Source organism: Gobio gobio (assembly GCF_949357685.1).
Source record: "Gobio gobio genome assembly, chromosome: 6".
In the NCBI taxonomy this organism is placed as follows: Eukaryota; Metazoa; Chordata; class Actinopteri; order Cypriniformes; family Gobionidae; genus Gobio; species Gobio gobio.
This window is the reverse complement of record NC_137102.1, coordinates 55,828,642-55,850,225: the sequence shown is the minus strand read 5'-3', so window position 1 is coordinate 55,850,225 and position 21,584 is coordinate 55,828,642. Positions and strand designations below refer to the sequence as shown.

General features: G+C 36.9%; 1 protein-coding gene across 1 annotated transcript; it reads right to left on the bottom strand.

Annotated features, from left to right (window-relative positions):
• Positions 1 to 3,899: 3,899 nt before the first annotated feature.
• Positions 3,900 to 19,899, bottom strand: spmap2 (sperm microtubule associated protein 2; the record flags this gene model as incomplete). The annotated part of the gene is made up of 6 exons (XM_079820512.1): positions 3,900 to 4,141; positions 4,220 to 4,382; positions 11,213 to 11,339; positions 14,957 to 15,023; positions 15,294 to 15,358; positions 19,826 to 19,899. The coding sequence occupies 6 exons, from the start codon at positions 19,897 to 19,899 to the stop codon at positions 3,900 to 3,902; spliced, it is 738 nt and encodes a 245-aa protein (XP_079676638.1).
• Between the last annotated feature and the right edge of the window lie 1,685 nt (positions 19,900 to 21,584).

The window sequence follows — 21,584 nt, the reverse complement described above, 5'->3', positions numbered from 1 at the left end:
GCATCAGTTGAAGCGTGGTTTTTCTGGTCTGGAGAAAACATTCAGGAGCCGTTATATATCTTAAAAATAAATATGCGAATATTGCATTTTAATAATGTTCTCATGTTAACAGTGATGCCAGTACTTAGTAACGCGTTACTCTAATCTGTCAAGTCAAGAAAGACTTTATTACTTTTTTTATCAAAACAAGTTTTTTTTTTCAGGAAATATTTTTTAATTTCAACTTAAAATGTCAGGAGAATTTTTTTTGAACGTTACTGTTAAAAATACACTTCCAATAAAGTGAGTGTAGGCAAAAATGGTTGTCATTTTTATGTTGAGGCGGCAGGGGTGTTGTCGGCAGGTGCTGAATGTAACTAAAAAAGTAACTTGTAATCTAACTTAGTTACTTTTAAAATCAAGTAATCTGTAAAGTAACTAAGTTACTTTTTAAACGAGTAATCAGTAATCAGATTACTTTTTCAAAGTAACTGTGGCAGCACTGCATGTTAACATTCTCAAATGATGAGAACAACAAAAAAAATCTATTGTGCATTGCATTGTGGGATAAAGTACCCAGTACAGCTCTGTTGTATACTACACATTTTCGGTCTAAAATCTAGGGATTTTTTTGCATACAGAATACATTTGCATACTATGCACACAGTATGCATAGCCTATACTGCAGAAAAGGCAGTATCATGGCAACATATATGAATAAGGAATATGAAAAAGTTACACTCAAAAAAATCTTTTGGATACTGTTCACTTTATTTAACCCTTAAATTCATACCTCGGGTCTTTAGTGACGGTCCGTGTACTTTTTCGTTCATTCGATATTCCTTATAGAAACGGGTATTAAAAAACGGCTCCTTTTTCGTTTTTTCAACAAAACGAAAAACAAGAATTCAGCTTGATTTTTCGTTTTTCGTTCAGAGGTGGAAAATTAATAAACGGCTTGAATATTCGATTTCTAGACGTGGCCGGGAATTATACGCCCCTTTCTGCTGATTGGTCAGCCGAAGATCAAATTGTTCAAAGGAGTTGTTTTTTGTTTTTTAATACCCGTTTCTATAAGGAAAATCGAATGAACGAAAAAGTACACGGACCAGTGACCCGAGACATCATTCACTACCCCCCTCTTCATTAATTTTTTAAAAGTTAGAAATCAACCATCTTAGTATTCCTCAATCAATTCACTATAAAAATAAATAAATAAAAATGATAAAAGAATGCCTGTTTTCCCATTCATTTTTTGTAAACATTGTACAGGGTCGCTAATGACCCGAGGTGTATAACAGTGCAAGTATATTTCTTTCTGCACCACAATAATTGAATCTTTGATTACAGATTAAGTACAGTTCATCTTTATTCCACAAGGTGGCAATGTCTGATACACAATGATGAAGTGACATTTCACTCATAGTTGCCACAGGCAGAAAACAAAAGAATAGGAAGAATCATCAGCAAAACTTTAGCGATTTCATGCGGAGCAAGTACTGAGCACAATCAATTATTACTGTCACTGTCGCTTGATGGCAGATCTGGTGAAGAAACTGTCAGCGATCAAAATATTGATTTTGAAGATGTTGAAAATGATAGTTTTGAGAATATGTTTGAGATCACAAATATGAGACAGATGCTGAATGTATTGGGAAATGAGGACAGTGATGAAGAACATCTGCTCAAACTGAACCCTTTCAAGCTCCAATAGGTAACGAAATATGTCTCATTGTATTCTTCTGGGTCAGGGCATCTCCAAAACTGCAGCTCTTGTGGGGTGTTCCCGGTCTGCAGTGGTCAGTAAATATCAAAAGTGGTGAACTGACGACAGGGTCATGGGCGGCCAAGGCTCATTGATGCACTTGGGGAGTGAAGGCTGGCCCGTGTGGTCCAATCAAACAGACGAGCTACTGGAGCTCAAATTGCTCAAGAAGTTAATGCTGGTTCTGATAGAAAGGTGTCAGAATACACAGTGCATCTCATTTTGGGGTTGCATAGCCGCAGACCAGTCAGGGAGCCCATGCTGACCCCTGTCCACCATCGAAAGCACCAACAGTGGGCAGGTGAGCATCAGAACTGGACCACGGAGCAATGGAAGAAGGTGGCCTGGTCTGATGAATCATGTTTTCTTTTACATAACGTGGATGGTCGGGTGCTTGTGCGTCGCTTAATAGTGGAGTCCATGCCTCGGCGGGTCAGGGCTGTTTTGTCAGCAAAAGGGGGACCAACACAATAATCATGTTCAGCCAAAAAGTTATTTTTAAGAGTGTACTCGCCTTGGCCAAAGACCACCGAAAATGTGCAATGAGGGGTTGAGGTTGGTGCTGTGGTTGAAAAATATTGAATTCAAGCTATTCTTACTTCTTCCATGTGAAGAGGATAAAGACTTTCCAGAAGGCCTGGAACAGAAATGACATCAACCACACACGCTGAGGAAACATGAGGGGTCTATGATAACATAATGGCCATTTACTCCCTCCTTCACTCAACAACAACAATTGGAAACATTAATAATTCTCTCGTGAGTTGATGAATTTAATGGGGAAGAATTTAAAATGACATAAACACAACATAATGTACATCAGCTAAGTCAAACTCAAGTTAAAAACATTCAAATGAGTCGTTTGCTGAATATCAAAACGAATAATTTGTTAAACTGATATTGTATTTTCCAATTTATAGGCCTATAAAATAACACTAATTTGCCCGGTTTCACAGACAAGGCTTAAGCTAGTCTCAGCCTAAAAACATTTTAGCCTGGGACTAGATTAAACCTTGTTTGTGAAACCGGGGGACTGTGTAGTCAGTAAATACGGTTTGGTACATTAGACCTTTGATACAGAGCTTTGGATTTGTTATATTCACAACTTTTTATATTGACAGATGAACCTGATGCTCTTCATTCCTTCTGTGATCTTTAACAGTGAACGCAGAACAGGTAAATATAACCTGTCATGCTTTATGCTTGCCTGAAGGCTTCAGTAGCAATTTCAGATTTGCAGTAACATGTCATTGAGCAAAACATATAATTTCCCTCAAATGAAGACATTTCATGTTGCCTTCAAAATCTTTTTGAAAATGCATGCTTGAACGTCCGTATTTTAGAAACAACAAACCCTAACTAACATAAGTCTCTTCTGCTCACCAGGACTGCATTTATTTGATCAAAAACACTGAATTATTATTATAGTTTAAAATTTTCAGTTTTCTATTGTAATATATTTTAAAATGCAAATTTTTCCTGTGATCAAAGTGGAATTTTCAGCATCATTACTCCAGTCTTCAGTGTCGTATGATCCTTCAGAAATCATTCTGATATGATTTGCTGCTCAAGAAACATTTCTGATTATTATCAGTTAAAAACAGTTGTTCTGCTTCATATTTTTGTGGAAACCGTGATCCACTACAATTCAATAGTTTGGTGTAAAAAAAAAAGAAAAAAAAAGACTACTTTTAAGAATGCATTAAACTGATGAAAGTGACAGTAAAAACATTTAGAATGTAAAAAATTAAATCATGATTATCCACAAAAATATTAAGTGGCAAAAACTGTTTTCAGCATTGATAATAAGAACCATTATTAATAATTGAGAACCAATAATAACTGATAATATTTGAGCAGCAAATGAGCATATTAGAATGATTTCTGAAGGATCGTGTGACACTGAAGACTGGAGTGATGAATGAATTTGCATCACAGGAATAAATTACATTTTAAAATATATTCACAGAAAACAGTTATTTTAAATAGTAATCATATTTCACAATATTACACGTTTTACTGTTTTTTATTTATTTAATCAAATAAATGCGACTTTAAAAAAAAACAAACATAAAAAAATCTTAATTATGCCAAACCTTTGACTGGTAGTGTAAATAAAAAAAACCTGCCTCACTAAAGATGGAGGGATGATGGTTTATTGGCCTTTACATTTGCGTGGCAAGGGTAAAGACAGCTCCAGCAGTCTGGGGGAGGCCGTGGCGGCCCGGGCGGCAGGACTGACCCGGTAGGGGTCGTACCCCTCGAACAGGGCCTGGCGTGTCTTGGGTCGAGCCAACGTCTTCAGACTCTCGCTGGCTACAGCCTTCAGCACACGATCTGGAAGCGGCCAAGAGACCGGCCTGGCGAGAGTGTGCTGTGCATGAACCTGCTTAGGAGCTGAGAGTGGAAAACCGTGAGAGAGATAAACAGAAAATGACTATTCAAAGCTCTCCAAACGTGGTGATACGGACTCACAGGCCAGCTGCAGTATTCGTGAGGAGGGTGGGGTCGGAACGCCAAACGTGTGGGTGCTTGAATCAATGCTTGGTGCTTGAGTCAACACCATCTTCGCTCGCTTCGGTTGTGCTAAATGCCATATCCTTGGACTTGGCTTGGCAGTTTTAACTGCAACACTCAACTGTAAAGGCACAAGAATCCTTATGTGTCATGGATTAAAAACGTGAACACCCATTCTACAGAATGTGCTTGAGGGCTTCCCTACAAATCTGATGCAACACTTTAAAACTGTAACACAGAGCAACACCCCCAATAATTCTAAGAAACCAGGAGAGCACTGATGATGAACATTAGAAGATATGACCACCGCCAGATCCTGCTTTGTGAGATTAGTGATGTGTCGTTCATTTTGAACGAATCTTTAATATGACTCGAGAACAACGAGTTGTCTCAGACAGCGATTCGTTCATTTTGTGTTGACTGCTCATGCGCAACCTCCCATATGTTCTGTACAGGAAACAGAAATGATTAGTTCATCTCTCGAGTCTCGGTTGGAGTCATTCGTTCATCAAGTCCCAGCCCCATAGGCAAGGCTATGCAGTCACCGGAAACAGAAAAGATTAGTTCATCTCTCGAGTCTTCTCGTTCGAGTTGTTCGTTCAAGTCCCCATTGGCTGAATGCAGAAACAGCTCAAGTCTTGTTCTTTTGTCACGTGACGTGACAGCCGTGTTGGATACAGAAATGAGTTAATTCACAACCTTTCTTACAAACAAGTGCGTCGTTTTTTTGTTTGTTTATTTCAGTTTTTTAGCTAGTATAATCATTTATTTTCCTATGAAGCCTGGACAGATTGGGTTGGTCAGAATGGAACAAACGTTTATTATGTACATTTTTTTATAATTTCGACTGTATATGTTGCGAGACACTGAACCGGGAAGCGGTCACGTGAAAAAAGAACGAGACTCGAGAGATGAACTAATCATTTCTGTTTCTGCATTCAGCCTATGGAGACTTGAACGAACGACTCGAACAAGAAGACTCGAGAGATGAACTAATCTTTTCTGTTTCCGGTGACTGCAATGCTTTGTCTATGGGGCTGGGACTTGATGAACGAATGACCCGAGACTCGAAAGATGAACTAATCTTTTCTGTTTCCGGACGCATGTATTAATTTACATAGGAGGCTGTCACGGTGACAAAAGAAAGAACGATTTGCATCGGGAGGTGAGGTGAACGAACAGACTGCATACATAGCCTGAAGCAAGCTATAGCAATTAATTAAATCATTTCTTTCTCAAAGTTTGGCCATGGCTGCATTAGCTTGTAGTTTATTTTTTATTCCAAAAGTAGTAAATGTGTTGAAAAATGTAACATGTAACATTTTAATTAGATTCTGCTGAAATTAACGAAATGACTTGAAAAAATATTCGTTCATTTTGCTGAACGAGATTCAAAGATCCGAGTCAGTAAAATGATCCGAACTTCCCACTACTACTGGAGATCTCGTTTCTTGAGTTTAAAGAGGACACATTATGCTTTTTTACATGTTCATGTTTCTTTAGTGTGTACTGTTGCTGTTTGAGCATGAAAAAGATCTGCCAAGTTACAAAGCACAAAGTTACTCCAGCAGGAGTTCTTTTCTATATTAGTGTCACTGTTTCTGAACTCCCTGAAATGCCTCCATTGTAATTTTGAGTTTTCTTCCAGGAACGAACATGTCACAATATTCCTCATTAAAATAGTTCCCACCAAAGGCATATGCAAAAAAAAGGCCTGTTCCAGTAGACCCAAAAAAAACAAAATCAAGACTTTGTAAAAGGGTGTAATAGGTCCTCTTTAAAGGCACAATAAGTACATTTCGCCACTAGTAATTTAAAACAAAGGCATAGCTAGATGACGCCTTGATTTCACTGAATTATGGGAGTTGTTATTTTCACCTCTACAGGTGAAAGAAAGCCCACCGGCAACTATAGTTGCCGCAGTGTATAGTTGTCATTTTCCTTTTGTAAGTATTTTTCTAGATATTATCCATGTTTTTAATCTCAATGACATGCAAGCAAACAACCAAATAAAGGATTTCAAGAGAAAAAAAAAGGTATTAACTTCCTTCCTGTCACATGAGGCTGCCAACTTCCTACCCCTACTTCCAGGAAGCATAACGAAGGCAAACCCTATATATATATATATATATATATAAAATCGTGAAGGTCTCTAGAATAATCCAAACAAAACAATTCTTACAACAAATTTATAGTTTTTTGTACACTTAGTCAAAAGTCTAAGCGGCAACTATAGTTGCCGGTGGGCAAATGCCTTGTAACAGTATACCCCATTTCCCCATTATATGTGTTAACAGGTTAATAAATCAAGGTTTTTGGTCTTTAGGGCTTTTTGCTTTCATAATATCCCACCTAAAACATAACTTAACACTTTAACTGACAGCTCTACTGTACAGTAGACCTTAATATATAAGTAGAAAAATATAATATTTTATGATATTATGTCTGGTAAGGGCCAAAATATTGAGGACCCTTCATCCAGTTTGGAATGGATGCGTTTTATTCTAATCGGTCAAGGACCCTCATTCTTTTTATGACTAGTAGCTTATAATTCCATTATAATGTGGAAATCCAGACAAGTAATGAGTTTACATTTACATTATTATATGAAATCACCTATTACAGTCAGCCATTGAATACTATGGGACTATTTCTTTATTTCTTTATTTTTGTTATATTTTTTCGTCATTATATTAATTTATTTTCATTTAACTTTTTGATACACAATGCCCTGTTAGGGCAACTTAATGGCTGCACTTTGTTCTGCACTATGTTCCACCACTTTAAGACAAATGTATTTGTTGTTTGTTGTATTTTCATATTCAACAGATTATAAAATAGATGCAGCTTTTTTGAGTTTGCATCGAACATTCTTCGACTTTTATACACAATAAATTCGTTTATGAATAAAGATTGATCTGTAGCCTGGATGCCAGCCGAACTTAGCCCCGCCCACAACATTTTTACTCGGGCAGTTCGGTCTGGACTTGATCGGTAGAGGAGTAATTATGCCCGAACAGAAACTGTTCAAACCAATGAAATTGTCAGGGCGGGTTTAGACGATGATGGACAGATGATAAACAGTAACGTAATCATCCACGTCATCAAAGGCACTTGGGTTGAGTTTGTTCTAATCCTAAACGGAGAACTTGTTCCTATATGCATTCACCTTTACTATTTCTCTCAGAAATGATGGTCGTGTTGGTAAGTAACGTTACTCTGTGTATCCTTAAATGTTTTTTTTTTACAACACCGGCAAAGATCGTTTATACTAATCTTTTTCTTCTAACGTTAGACTATTTATTCCAGCGTGCGTGCAGACAGGGTTGCCAAGTTTTTACAACAAAACCCGCCCAATTGCGAACGTTCCTCAAAACTAACCAAAAACAAGCCCAATAGCTTTCCAGGGGGGTTCTCCGGGAAAAAAGGCATTTGGGGGATAAAATATGTGTTATTTTGGCAGGGCTGGCAGCTAAAAATCGCATTCCTGGGTCTGTATATCACATAATTGGGGTTGCTTCAACCCGCGGACATGGCAACACAGTGCTGTTGAGTTCTGTTGACATTTGACAACTAACGTTACGCGTCGCTCCGTTGCTCTGATTGGTTGTAGGTCTATCCAATTGAGGTCTTTCCTGGTTCGGTTGAAACACGCCCCATAATCACAGCCCAACGGAGCAGTTTCAGACTCATATTCTGACTAGAATTGAGTATGACGACGTCAGGCTAATTGATCTGTTGAAAACAGTTAATTTGTATTAGATGCCAAATGTTCTCCTCCTAGTCAAATTTGACATTGAAGGGCTGCATACAACATATTTGCCAAGTCGGGCAACTTTCAAATACGATTTTCAGAAAAAAACTAAAACCTGGGGAAAATAAATGCAGAACATGTTCACATAGGACTAGCCTGGCGTGGCCATACTCAATTCTAGTCAGAATTTGAGTCTGGTACCGCTCCATTGAGCTTTGATTATGGGGCGTGTTTCAACCGAGCCAGGAAAGACCTCAATTGGATAGACCCACAACCAATCAGAGCAACGGAGCGACGCATAACGTTAGCTGTCAAATGTCAACAGAACTCAACTGCACTGTTACCAAGTCCGTGTTTTTCTCCATGTCCGCGGGTTGAAGCGACCCCAATTATGTGATTATATAAACCCAGGAATGCGAATTTTAGCAGGCAACCTTGCCAAAATAACATATTTTGCCAACCAAACGTTTTGAGTAGCAATTGTGCGCGACATTGCAAAAACACTTGGAAACCCTGTCTGCACGCACGCATGATTAAGTAACGTTACAAGAAAAACATGAGTGTAAACGATCTTTGGCAGTAATAAAATAATTTAAGGATACACAGAGTACTTACCAACACGATCATCGTTTCTGAGAGAAATAGTGAAGGTGAACGCATATACGAACAAGTTCTCCGTTTAGGATAAGAGCAAATTCAACCCAAGAGCCTTCGATGACGTGGATGATTACGTTACTGTTGATCATCTGTCCATCATCGTCTAAAGCCCGCCCTGACAATTTCATTGGTCCGAACAGTTTCTGTTCGGGCATAATTCCTCCTCTATGGAGTGAGTCCAGACCGAATTGCCCGAGCAAAACATTTTGTGGGCGGGGCTAAATTCGGCTGGCATCCAGGCTAACATAGGACACTATTATGCATGAAACCATTCAGAAAAATTTGGGCACAAATGGGTTAATAATATGTATTAACCCTTTTTACCGTTACTGTAGTATGAAGCAGGGTGGGGCTGAACGAGGCCGCTGGAGTGATTGCTAATGAGAGATAAGCGTGACACACGGCTCGAGAGCAGCGGAGCTTTTTTTCTTCTGCAGACGAGCGCTTCCATTTCTTCCGCTCATGTGTATGTGGGGTAACGCAGCGCTGTTTTACTATGAGACACTGGTTCACACTGCAGTGAGCTAGATCCATATTGGGCATGGTAAAACATGGTACTCGCTGTAAATCAAGAAAACCAGATTTAAACAATAAGACTAACTGTGTTGAGCTTTATAACAATGATTAGTTTTCTGTCGATGAATGTCTCCAAACTGTTGCTCAACTGTCTAATAAAACACAATATATTAAAGCATCTTTGGTGTTTCCGTGGTTTCTACAAAATAAAACCAGAAATCGAGGGTAATGCGGGAATGATGTATATTCAAATATTCAACTAAATATTCAAATAAATGTTCAACTTTATTACTGATCTGCCCTCATTGTCACTATATGATAATTGAACTGAGCTGGAGGACATCACCGTTTTCTCCAGAGCGGCTGTACAGCCGAATCAAATTCTGTTGCATTATTTTCCTGTTTAACACGTGAAGCTGCTTTGAAACAATCAGCATTGTAAAAAGCGATGTCACTGATTGGCGACGCACGGACACAGTCCGTGTCCTGGTTAAAATTGCTTATTTCTCTGGATTTAAACATTCTTGGAAACATTTGAGATAATGGAAGTACACAAGTCAACAAAATATATAACATTCAATTCACATTTATCACATCACATTTATTTGTATAGCGCTTTCCATGTAACATTGTTCTAGTGTTTTTGGGATATTTTAATCCAAACATCTTTTAATTAATAATTAATAAATCATATTTAAATCATATTTTCCCCCATTATATAACATGTAACATGTGGTAACATTTGTAACATGGTTACATACATCGGTTGAATTAACCATGAAAAGCACTTCTTAAACATTTATTATTCTTAGTCAATGTTAAATAAAAAAATACCTAATACATTTCTAAAATCAAAAGATGTAACTTCATTAATTTTCATTAACAAAGTCTTTGCTCCTGAATTTTGTATGTGGTTGGACGATCTTGTCTGTGGTGTTCAAGGTTTCATTTACGCAATCTTTGAGTGGAAAAGGCCTGCATGACACCGAGCTGAAGCAGTTCTTCTGAGGAGTGGAACTTCCTCCAGAGAGGCGAGAAACACTCATGCGTAACCACGGGAAGTGTTTGGGTGCAGCTATTGATGCTGATAAAGGTTATAAACCACTTATTGAGGGGGAAAAAAATCACCCTTTTAATACTTCTTGACACTACCTTGCCATTTTAAAATAACTAATATGCTTTAGTTTACTTTAAAGACATGACAATTGTAGGATTTTTCCACGCATGAAGATTGAAACATGCACCATACTTTTTGTATATTTTACCACCAGACTAAAATACTCTGAATTGGTTTTAATTTTTTCTTTCTTTCTTTCTTTCTTTCTTTCTTTCTTTCTTTCTTTCTTTCTTTCTTTCTTTCTTTCTTTCTTTCTTTCTTTCTTTCTTTCTTTCTTTCTTTCTTTCTTTCTTTCTTTCTTTCTAGACAGACAGACAGACAGACAGACATCTACAGAGAGACAGACAGACCAACATGATCTCATGAAAGTGCATATCTATAGCACGAATTGTATTATTGTATTTATCATGCAATTTATACGGAAAAAATGTGTTTGTGCGAGCATATGATATGCACTGTAAACCCCTTGGGTAGGATTAGTGTGGGTTACGTGCATATTACACGCCATAAAGTGCACATCATATGCACGTGAAAACTGCGTTTCATATGCACGCAAAAATTAGTTTTGGCATAAACATTGCACAATAAATACAATTTGTGCAATAGATATGCACTTTCATGATAGATAGATAGATCTGTCTGTCTGTCTGTCTGTCTGTTTAATCTATCTATCTGTTTAATCTATCTATCTATCTATCTATCTATCTATCTATCTATCTATCTATCTATCTATCTATCTATCTATCTATCTATCTATCTATCTATCTATCTATCTATCTATCTATCTATCTATCTATCTATCTATCTATCTATCTATCTATCTATCTATCTATCTATCTATCTAATATTTTGTCTAAAAGGAGTGCAGAACTGATCTCAAATTGTAAGATGTAGTGTATTTACTCACAGGGGCCAGAAGGGGGCGATCAGGCTGCCATCCATCAACAGGCACACGAGGCAGAGCCAGTGAACACACTCTTTGAGAAGGACATGCTTTTAGTGCTGCTGCACTAACCGTCCACTCCGGTGACCTTCTGTAAAGACAGACATATGAGCTATGTTAAGAATAGCATGCTGCCTAATACTATTTCTGCAGTATAGCGTGCATAGATAGTATGCAAATTCTCTATATGCAAAAAAATTTGCTAGATGACCTACTACATTACCAAATGAGCAATATAAGATCTGATCAGAGAACACTGTGCAGAATGCAAGGCAATGCAGTCAACTTGACCTTCCATTTCCTGTGAAAATGTTTGTTGCTGCATTATGTTTTCTGTTTCACATTTTATTTTTCTGCTTTGAATCATGATCATTATCTTCTAGCCTCCTACTTTTCTTCAAATCAACTAGATGACACCTGTGAGAGCTGGATTCATATTTGCTTATCAACTAATTACAGATGCGATCATCAGTTGAGAACACAGCCAATGAAAGCCCTGCGATGAGCTTTGGGACTGAGTTTAGCGTTTGAATGAAACCATGAGGACAGTGAGTGGGAGAGCCGTTATTGCATGAAGACGTCAGTATCTGTGCTGCTGACGGCCTGCGTGATTAAAGTCTAAATGGAAACTGAAATTATGAGATATGAATCATGGGATATTGTGGAAGTGAAATGAATGAACATGAACAAAGATCAGATGGAATGAACATGAGCTTAACTCTCATCATCTGTCGCATTAATGAAGGCTGGGGTGTGTAGTGTGTATGTGAAAATGTTTAGGTGGCTATAAAAACTCCATATATACATTCATTTAAAAAAATGTTTAAGAATGAATGGAAATTATATTAAAACATGCATATACAGTTGCAAGAAAAAGTATGTGAACCACTTTTAACAAAATAAGAGAGATCATACAAAATGCATTTTATTTTTTTTATTTAGAACTGTCCTGAATAAGATATTTTATAATCAATAATCAATGGTATGTAAACTTTTGAAAGGGGGCATTTCTATAAATTCAGCTTTTTTTTGTCTTGTGGACTATATGCAAACATCTTGTATGTAAAATATATTATTCAGGACAGCACTAAATAAAAAATAACATGCATTTTGTATGATCTCTCTTATTTTGTTAAAATTATTCACATTTTCACAGATTCTGCCAGCGGTTCACATACTTTTCCTTGAAAATTTCTATAACTTAAAATGTGTTAGTCTATACTGTATATTGTATAACAGGACAGTCTAATTGAAATAGCTTGTTATGCTAATGTATTTAAGTTCAAATGCATTTACAGTGGGGCAAAAAAGTATTTAGTCAGCCACCAATTGTGCAAGTTCTCCCACTTAAAAAGAGAGAGGCCTGTCATTTTCATCATATGTACACTTCAACTATGAGAAATAGAATGAGAAAAAAAAAATCATCTCAATTCTTTGTTATATACCCTTTGTTGGCAATGACAGAGGTCAAACGTGTTCTGTAAGTCTCCACAAGGTTTTTACACACTTTTGCTGTAGCTTGGCCCATTCCTCTATGCAGATCTCCTCTAGAGCAGTGATGTTTTGGGGCTACCGCTGGGCAACACGGATTTTCAACTCCCTCCAAAGATTTTCTATGGGGTTGAGATCTGGAGACTGGCTAGGCCACTCCAGGACCTTGAAATGCTTCTTACGAAGCCACTCCTTCCTTGCCCGGGCGGTGTGTTTAGGATCATTGTCATGCTGAAAGACCCAGCCACGTTTCATCTTCAATACCCTTGCTGATGGAAGGAGGTTTTTACCTTTGCAGAAAAACAGCCCCAAAGCATGATGTTTCCACCCCCATGCTACACAGTAGGTATGGTGTTCTTTGGATGCAACTCAGCATACTTTCTCCTCCGAACACGACAAGTTGAGTTTTTACCAAAAAGTTATATTTTGGTTTCATCTGACCATATGACATTCTCCCAATCCTCTTCTGGATCATCCAAATGCTCCCTAGCAAACTTCAGACGGGCCCGGACATGTAATGGCTTAAGCAGGAGGACACGTCTGGCACTGCAGGATTTGAGTCCCTGGCGGCGTAGTGTGTTACTAATGGTAGCCTTTGTTACTTTGTTCCCAGCTCTCTGCAGGTCATTCACTAGGTCCCCCGTGTGGTTCTGGGATTTTTGCTCACCGTTCTTGTGATCATTTTGACCCCACGGGGTGAGATCTTGCGTGGAGCCCCAGATCGAGGGAGATTATCAGTGGTCTTGTATGTCTTCTATTTTCTAACAATTGCTCCCACAGTTGATTTCTTCACACCAAGCTGCTTACCTATTGCAGATTCAGTCTTCCCAGCCTGGTGCAGGTCTACAATTTTGTTTCTGGTGTCCTTTGACAGCTCTTTGGTCTTGGCCATAGTGGAGTTTGGAGTCTGACTGTTTGAGGTTGTGGACAAGTGTCTTTTATACTGACAACGAGTTCAAACAGGTGCCATTACAGTTTTTCTCAGTCACTTTGGTACATTTCTCAGATCAGAATTGAAATTCTCAAAGCTTCCTGTTCAATCTTCACATCATTGTGTCACTTGTGCACATCAAAAAAGCAGTTTCTCATTTCTTTGAACAAGTTGCAAATGCTTGTGTACATCCATGCAAATGATTATGTACAATTATCTGCTGTTTCCTACATTATCAGTTGCTTATGTCATGTTGATCAAAATGTATTATAATGGGTCTCTGTTGAATAGTCTTACCCCCCCACAACATTTAGGCATTAGTTCATAGCATAAGTCTTTACATGCAAAATGGTTGAACAAGTTGTCATAAAATGTCAAGCATATTTCTATACATTTCCGTTAGACGTTCACATTTCTACTTTTGTTTTTCTGGGGGTTTTTTTCTTTGTGCTACGCAGTGCTGTCTTTTCCTTTCTGTATCGCAATGACATGGTCTGTCAACAAATTACAGTACAAACAGTAAAAGCATAAATGTGAATCTTGTCCAGTCTCTTGCATTCAAACTCCCACATACACTAAGGTGTAACCTACAATTTACAATAATTGTCATCAAAATTTTAGCCATATTTACATCAGAACATAACTCCAGAGTACAATTATATTGACAATATGACTAAGCAATTTGACTGTCTTATTCATACACAATGACACAAGGACTTGTCATTCTGATGGCACTGACATGTTCATTGACACATATATTTACTTTTGAGAGATGAACTAAGGATTTTGAGCAAGAGACTGGCTTTTGCAGGTAATCCATGGTGTTTTGCTATTTGTACGAATTGTTTTGAGAAATGCACTTACTGTTTTGCAAATGTCGAGGATGATTCGAGAAATGTACCAAAGCGACTGAGAAAAACTGTAATACAGGTAATGAGTGGAGGACAGAAGAGCCTCTTAAAGAAGAAGTTACAGGTCTGTGAGAGCTAGAAATCTTGCTTTTTCGTAGGTGACCAAATACTTATTTTCCACCATAATTTGCAAATAAATTCTTTAAAGATCAGACAATATGATTTTCTGGATTTTTTTTTTTCATTCTGTCTCTCATAGTTGAAGTGTACCTTTGATGAAAATGACCTCTCTCATCTTTTAAACTGGGAGAACTTGCACAATTGGTGGCTGAATAAATACTTTTTTGCCCCACTGTATATAGCCATGTGTGGTGACTATATTTCTTTAAGAATTGCTTTATATTAAGTAGTTTTAATGGAAATAGCATTGGTCACCTGCTCTCCTTAAAGAAACGGCTTGATTGTTTGCTCTGGGCGAGCTGCTCCAAGCGAGGACTCAGTTCTGTGGAGACAATTTCAATTACCTTTTTAAATGAACATCTTTCCTCGAAAAGTCGAAAAGTATTTTCGATATACACAGAGCATACAGGTTGTAAACTTTCACATTGTAAAAAAAAAAGTCCTGACTGAAATGTTTAAGTAAAGCAAAAGAGGTGCCAGATTTGCAACCTCACGTTCATTACGATTTTTTTGACCACTCTGAAGTTAATCGGATGGAAGGAACATTTTCATAACGCATCAAGGCATTCTGTAAATGAAGTGATTCTCATACCAAAGGCAGTTGTGGAGATGTTCTTTGACCTGGTTGGTAGTTCATCAAGCCAGTATACTGAGTGCCTAAATTATATTAAAAGAAGGCAAAATAATAATTGCAGCAAAACACAAAGATAAATGGGTGGTTTGAATACATTTAGCTGCTGGTTTTTCATCTTACACAAAAAAAATCAAGGCATTCGCAGTGATGTTCAATGAAGAACCTTTAACATGCATGCATGGAACCTTTTCAATGCACAAAAGGTTCTTTATAGTGTGAACAGGATCTTTAGATTATAAAATATTCTTCACACTACGAAAAAATGGTTCTTTTATGAACTGTTCACTGAAAGGTTCTTTGGTGAACCTTTTGGAACCTTTATTTTTACATTTCCAAAACTATTGTTGGGCTCAATGTCACTGCAATATTACTACTCCAGACATGGACGGGAATACGGCAGAGACAAGTTAATGCGAAAGCATGAATAATTCACAAAGAGAAGCCAGAGTTATCTGCTGCTGTAGAGCCCCCTTGTGGGCAAACACACCGGTTCATGTAAAAAAAACTAGGTCAAGCACAGAGGTTTTGATCATGTGAGAGAATGACAGTCTTTATCCTCCTGGGACAGGATGTTGCCACATATTTAAGTCCTTGTATATCTTATATCATATTTTCAAGTGACATTTCAAAGCAGAGTAAGATTTTCTTTTCCATTTTCTGAATTATTACTCATTATGTATCAATTTTTAAATATTTGGTCACACTTTAGATAGGGTCCAATTCTCACTATTAAATAACTACGACTTTTGCCTCAGTAAACTCCTAAATACTAGTAGTTGATAAAGGGATAGTTCACCCAAAAATAAAAATTGTGTCATTTAATCAACCTCATGTTGTTGAACACAAAAGAAGATCATTTAAAGAATGTTTGTAATCAAACAGTTGACTGCATCCATTGATCCAAATACTATGGAAGTCAATGGCTACAGTCAACTGTCTGGAACATTCTTCAACACATCTTCTTTTGTGTTCAACAGAAGAAACTCATACAGGTTTGGAACAACATGAGTAAATTATGAGGGGAAAAAAATCATTTTTGGGTGAACCATCCCTTTAAGTTTAGGTATTGGGTAGGTTTAACTTTAAAAAGGGCAAGACCATAAAAAGACATTAGAAATGTAATGTATTGCTATATTTTTCTTATTAGGATACAAATAATAAAATGTCATGATTTTTCTTTTTAAATCTTGAAAAAACATTATTTTAATGTTTGTATCCCCCAGGATACGTCGCCCCTTTGGGAATGTAAATTCACTGAAAAAAGAATGTTTGTGTGGGATTTATGGCTCATATATGCAATCAATGATATTGAGAGAAGGAAAATGTTCCCCAAAAGCCTGTTGTGTCATATTTGACATTTACCATTTTTAACATGACAAAATAATGCAAACCCAAGTTTCATTACCGTCAATGCTTATTTTACATTTACTTTATACAAATCATTAAAGATTTATGAGCAAAAAAGACTTTATTTGATTAAAAAGTATGAACTATCAATCAGAGGGCAGAAGGCATGAAGTAGATTGTGTACAAGCGGTTTCTCAGCAAAGTTTTGGTCATATTGTTCATTTGGCCCTAGAAATGTGCGTATTAAATATGATACAGTAGGCTAATATATTCATAAAAAGGCATTATAAATATTGTTCAAAATAATTTTTCAAAGAATGTTTAGTTCAAGTTATGAAAAATAAAAAATAATTTCTAAAATGTTTCAACGCATTGCCAAACAAGCATTCTTTTTTCAGTGAATTTATACCCCCAACGGGGTGACGTATCCTGGGGGATACAAACATTAAAAGACAGATTATGAAAAATGTATTTAATAACATTTCAACATAAACATAATAAGCTTTAAATATGTCCACTCCAAATATTGTAAATATGTGACATATATCAACTTTTATCTGAAGGAGACTAGATTTCCCACTACAGGTGGGAAAAAATGTATGAACAAAGTCACCAGATCTAAATATTCACAACAAGTCTACCATTTATTGCCAAATTACTGGAACTGTTGCCTCCCAGCTTCAAATGTCCTACTACTTTCTGGTGACTCCGGTTCTTGCTCTATACTTCTACTACTCGACCTTAGATACCGTCTACCATGATTTACTTATTTCTCACCTCTTGGATGTGGGTATTTCCGATGTTGCTCTTTCTTGGTTTCCCTCCTATCTCTCTGATAGACAATTTTACATTTCAGATCTCAGACTGTCCCCCTGAAGCAAGGTGTCCTCCCTTGGTCCATCATTTACATACTACCTCTGGGTCAGATCTTACATCAATATGGTTTTAATTATCATTAGCTGGTGAAATCCAGATACACACTATGTGTAAGCCTGCTCTATCTACTCAAATTGATCAAATCTCCACTTGTGTGACTGAGATAAAAGAATGACTAGACTCCAACTTCCTGTAACTAAACATGGACAACGCTGAAATCCTTTTTACTGGAACCCCATCACTTACAAGCAAAATGCATACTGACTTTGCCTGTTACTGAGATTGCTGGTACTCTCATTGAACCATCAAGTACTGTAAAGAAAAATCCTGGTGTTATATTTGAATCATCTCTCCCCTTTGAGGCTCAACTAGCACCAGATCTGCATTGTTTCACTTACATCACATTGGCAAGCTCCATCCATTCATTGATGTTGTTTTTTCCTGTCTTGACTACTGTAATGCCCTTTTACCTGCTCCATTGCCAGACTGCAATATATTCAAAACTCTGCTGCAAGTTTACTCACCCACACCAAGTTCTGCCCATATCACCCCTATCCTGTTCAATCTCCACTGACTTGTATCAAGTACAAAATACTGCTCCTCACTTTCAAATCATGCATGTCTTGGTTCCAAAAGCTATCTCTGTATTTTGCTCCTCCCCAACATCCGATCACTTCGGCCATCTGAATCTGGCCTTCTCTCTGTCCCTCTGCATTTAGTGTTATTGCACCCTAACTATAGAATCTCCTCTGCCGGTCACTCTGCTGCATTAATATTTCTGAGTTCAAATCCCTATACTCAGAAAATTTGTTCTCTGAATTTTGTCATTCTTAAGTTGTGTCCTGTATTTCTTTTTACATGATTCTGCTGCTGTGTGCTACCCGTATGAATGCCTATTTACTATCTTGTATCTTTGCTTTAATCTTCTATTTTGTAATATCCTACTTCTCTGCGTATATTGTCTGTCATTACTATCTATTGTGTTATATTATTACCTATTGCTTTTATCTTTTTCTTTGTGTATCTATTTTGTAAAGCTTCCTTGAGCAATGGTATAGGTGTATACATAAATCTATCTATCTATCTATCTATCTATCTATCTATCTATCTATCTATCTATCTATCTATCTATCTATCTATCTATCTATCTATCTATCTATCTATCTATCTATCTATCTATCTATCTATCTATCTATCTATCTATCTATCTATCTAATCTATCTATCTATCTATCTATCTATCTATACACACACATAGTACAGTTCCGGTGAAAGCATTACTATTATTTGAAAGAAGTCTCTTCTGCTCATCAAGCCTGCATTTATTCTGTATCAAAAATAATGGTTTTCTATTTTAATATATTTTGAAATATAATTTATTTCTGTGATGCAAAGTAGAATTTTCATCAGCATCATAACATACTGTATATGGTGCTGTCAAATCGATTAACCACGATTAATAACATACAACATAAAAGTTTGTAAATATACAGTATTTGTGTGTATGTGTGTGTGTGTGTATGTATATGTATGTATGTATGTATGTATGTATATATATATGTGTGTGTGTGTGTGTGTGTGTGTGTGTTGTGTGGGCATGTTTTTGTGAAATATCGGGACACAAATGTGTATAATGACATAGGTATGACATAGGTATTACAAAAAGGGGGTGAAATATGAGGACGTTACCCATGTCTTCACTTTTCAAAATGCTTATAAATCATACAGAACGAGTTTTTTTTTTGCACAGAAAGTAAACTGTGCAGATTCCTGTGATGGGTAGGTTTAGGGGCAGTGTGTGTGTGTGTGTGTGTGTGTGTGTGCGTGCGCGTGCGTGTGTGTGTATGTGTACACATAAAAATGACAAAACACCCATTTTGCCTATATTCACAGAAATTTAGCCTATGTGTGATAAAAGTGATAATAATACATTCTTAGCTAACTGTGTGCTTTGTATGTACATTTCTGAAATGCATAACTTGGACACAGTTTCCTCTGATAAAAAAATCTCTTTAAATTGTAATGTAGACGCATACATTTTTTGTGAAGCTGCTTTGAAACGATATGTATTGTGAAAAGCGCTATACAAATAAATGTGTATTTGATTGAATTGAATTAATACAATTTTACATTTTTATTTGTGAAGTAGCCTAAGTTATGTCATTAGAAAACTTGGCACCGGGATGTTCTATATAAACACACGGTCATATATAGGACATATACCCAGCTATATAAAGAAATGTGCGTGTGTACCGCAGAGTGTCGCACCTGTCTGGGAATCTGAGCATGTTTGGTTTGGGCTGCGCGAGGCGGTCCGTGCGCGTGCCCGTGATGAAGCGCATCACTGCTCACTGCAACACAACAGCTTCAGTTGGCGAACTCTGGAACAGAAACGTGAGCTTTAACCTAGGCTGTACACACATATAAAACCAACGGTATCTGCATAAACATGTAGGCTAATTGAAGAAAAAAAACATTTAGGCTAACAGTGAATGTGTAGCACAGAAATTCGACTGTAAAATAGCGACAGAAACCTAACATATAAACAAGTTCAGACAACGAAAACGCAATATAGTATTATTTCATATCTAAAACACTTTTAAATACCTTTTTGTTTTGTTAGATGAATGTTTTATTAGATGAACAGACGCTTCCACAACTCACCGATCCAAGCGTCAGGTGCTCAGCGGCGCGTTACGTGTCACCATGGCAACACGTGACGTGAGGGCGCTCTAATTTACCTGGATCTTCATGCGTTGGGGAAAAAAACCCTTCAAATCTGTAAACACGCCGTGTGGTACATTGAAAATCCTTTTAATTCGGTCATGTTATTACAAGGTCATTAGGAAGGACATTTCAAAACCCATATGATGTTTTAAAGACACATATAAGAATAGATTCACTAGATAGACTTTTGTTGCATTAGCTATGTGAACACACAAAAAATATCAAGGAGATGATTCGGATATGTTAAAGGGTCATAAAAACATAGTCACACTTGTCTCCTTCGCGGTCAAAAATGACAGACATAGGAAATGAATGGGAAATACGCAGAAATACAAAAATATATTACATTGGTTTTCCTGAAGAAAAAAAAAAGTGACATTTTAAGGCTTCGGTCACTTCTGACCGCGAAGGAGACAAGTGTGACCCCTAAACGAAGAGGACCAGAGGGTTAAGGGGACTTCTTATAGACATAATGATTTTTCCACTGTACAAACTGTATATTCTATCCCATAACCCTAAACCTACACATCACAGAAAACTTTCTGCATTTTTACCTTTTCAAAACACTTTAAAAATAATAGAGTTATAGAGTTATATCTGTTTTACTGCTTTTTATATTTGTATTGTTCTCTGTAATCTTTTTTATTGTGTTTTTAGGTAGACAATTTTAAGATCTGTCCAGGGACAACGGATGAAAAATAGCCTTTTGGCTAACTCTGGTGCATTTGCAGCAATGTCAATTAATGTACACTGTCCCTGTCAAATAAATAAATAAATAAATAAAAATAATAATTTAGTCTGATTTATAAGCTGTTTTCCTCATGGGGGCCAAAAATGTCCCCATACGGTCAAAATGTACTGGTATACCATTCCCTAACATATAGGGAGGAAATACCAGGTACACACACACACACAGTTAACAAAATAAATGAATAAACGTAGGCCTAATTGATTAAATTTGACATATAGGTACAAATACCCTACATATGTATACAAATATACATACCTTTATGGGAAGACAATTCAACACATTAGTTAAAATCGACGACCTTTTATCTTTTACCTGATTATATTCTCATCCCTGGCCTGTATTTATAATGCTAGTGTCATTTTATTCAATATGATTTTATTGCAGTTTCAATTTGGACAAAGTTCAGATAAAAGTTCTAGAGAAAACAGACGTTTATGCAATAGGACTCACTTTAGGGTTGCAAAATACAGCCGGTCTCAAGGTAATGAAAAGATAATAAAAATCTATTCACTTGATTTGCACGAAAATAACAATTTGAGGTGTAGCTAA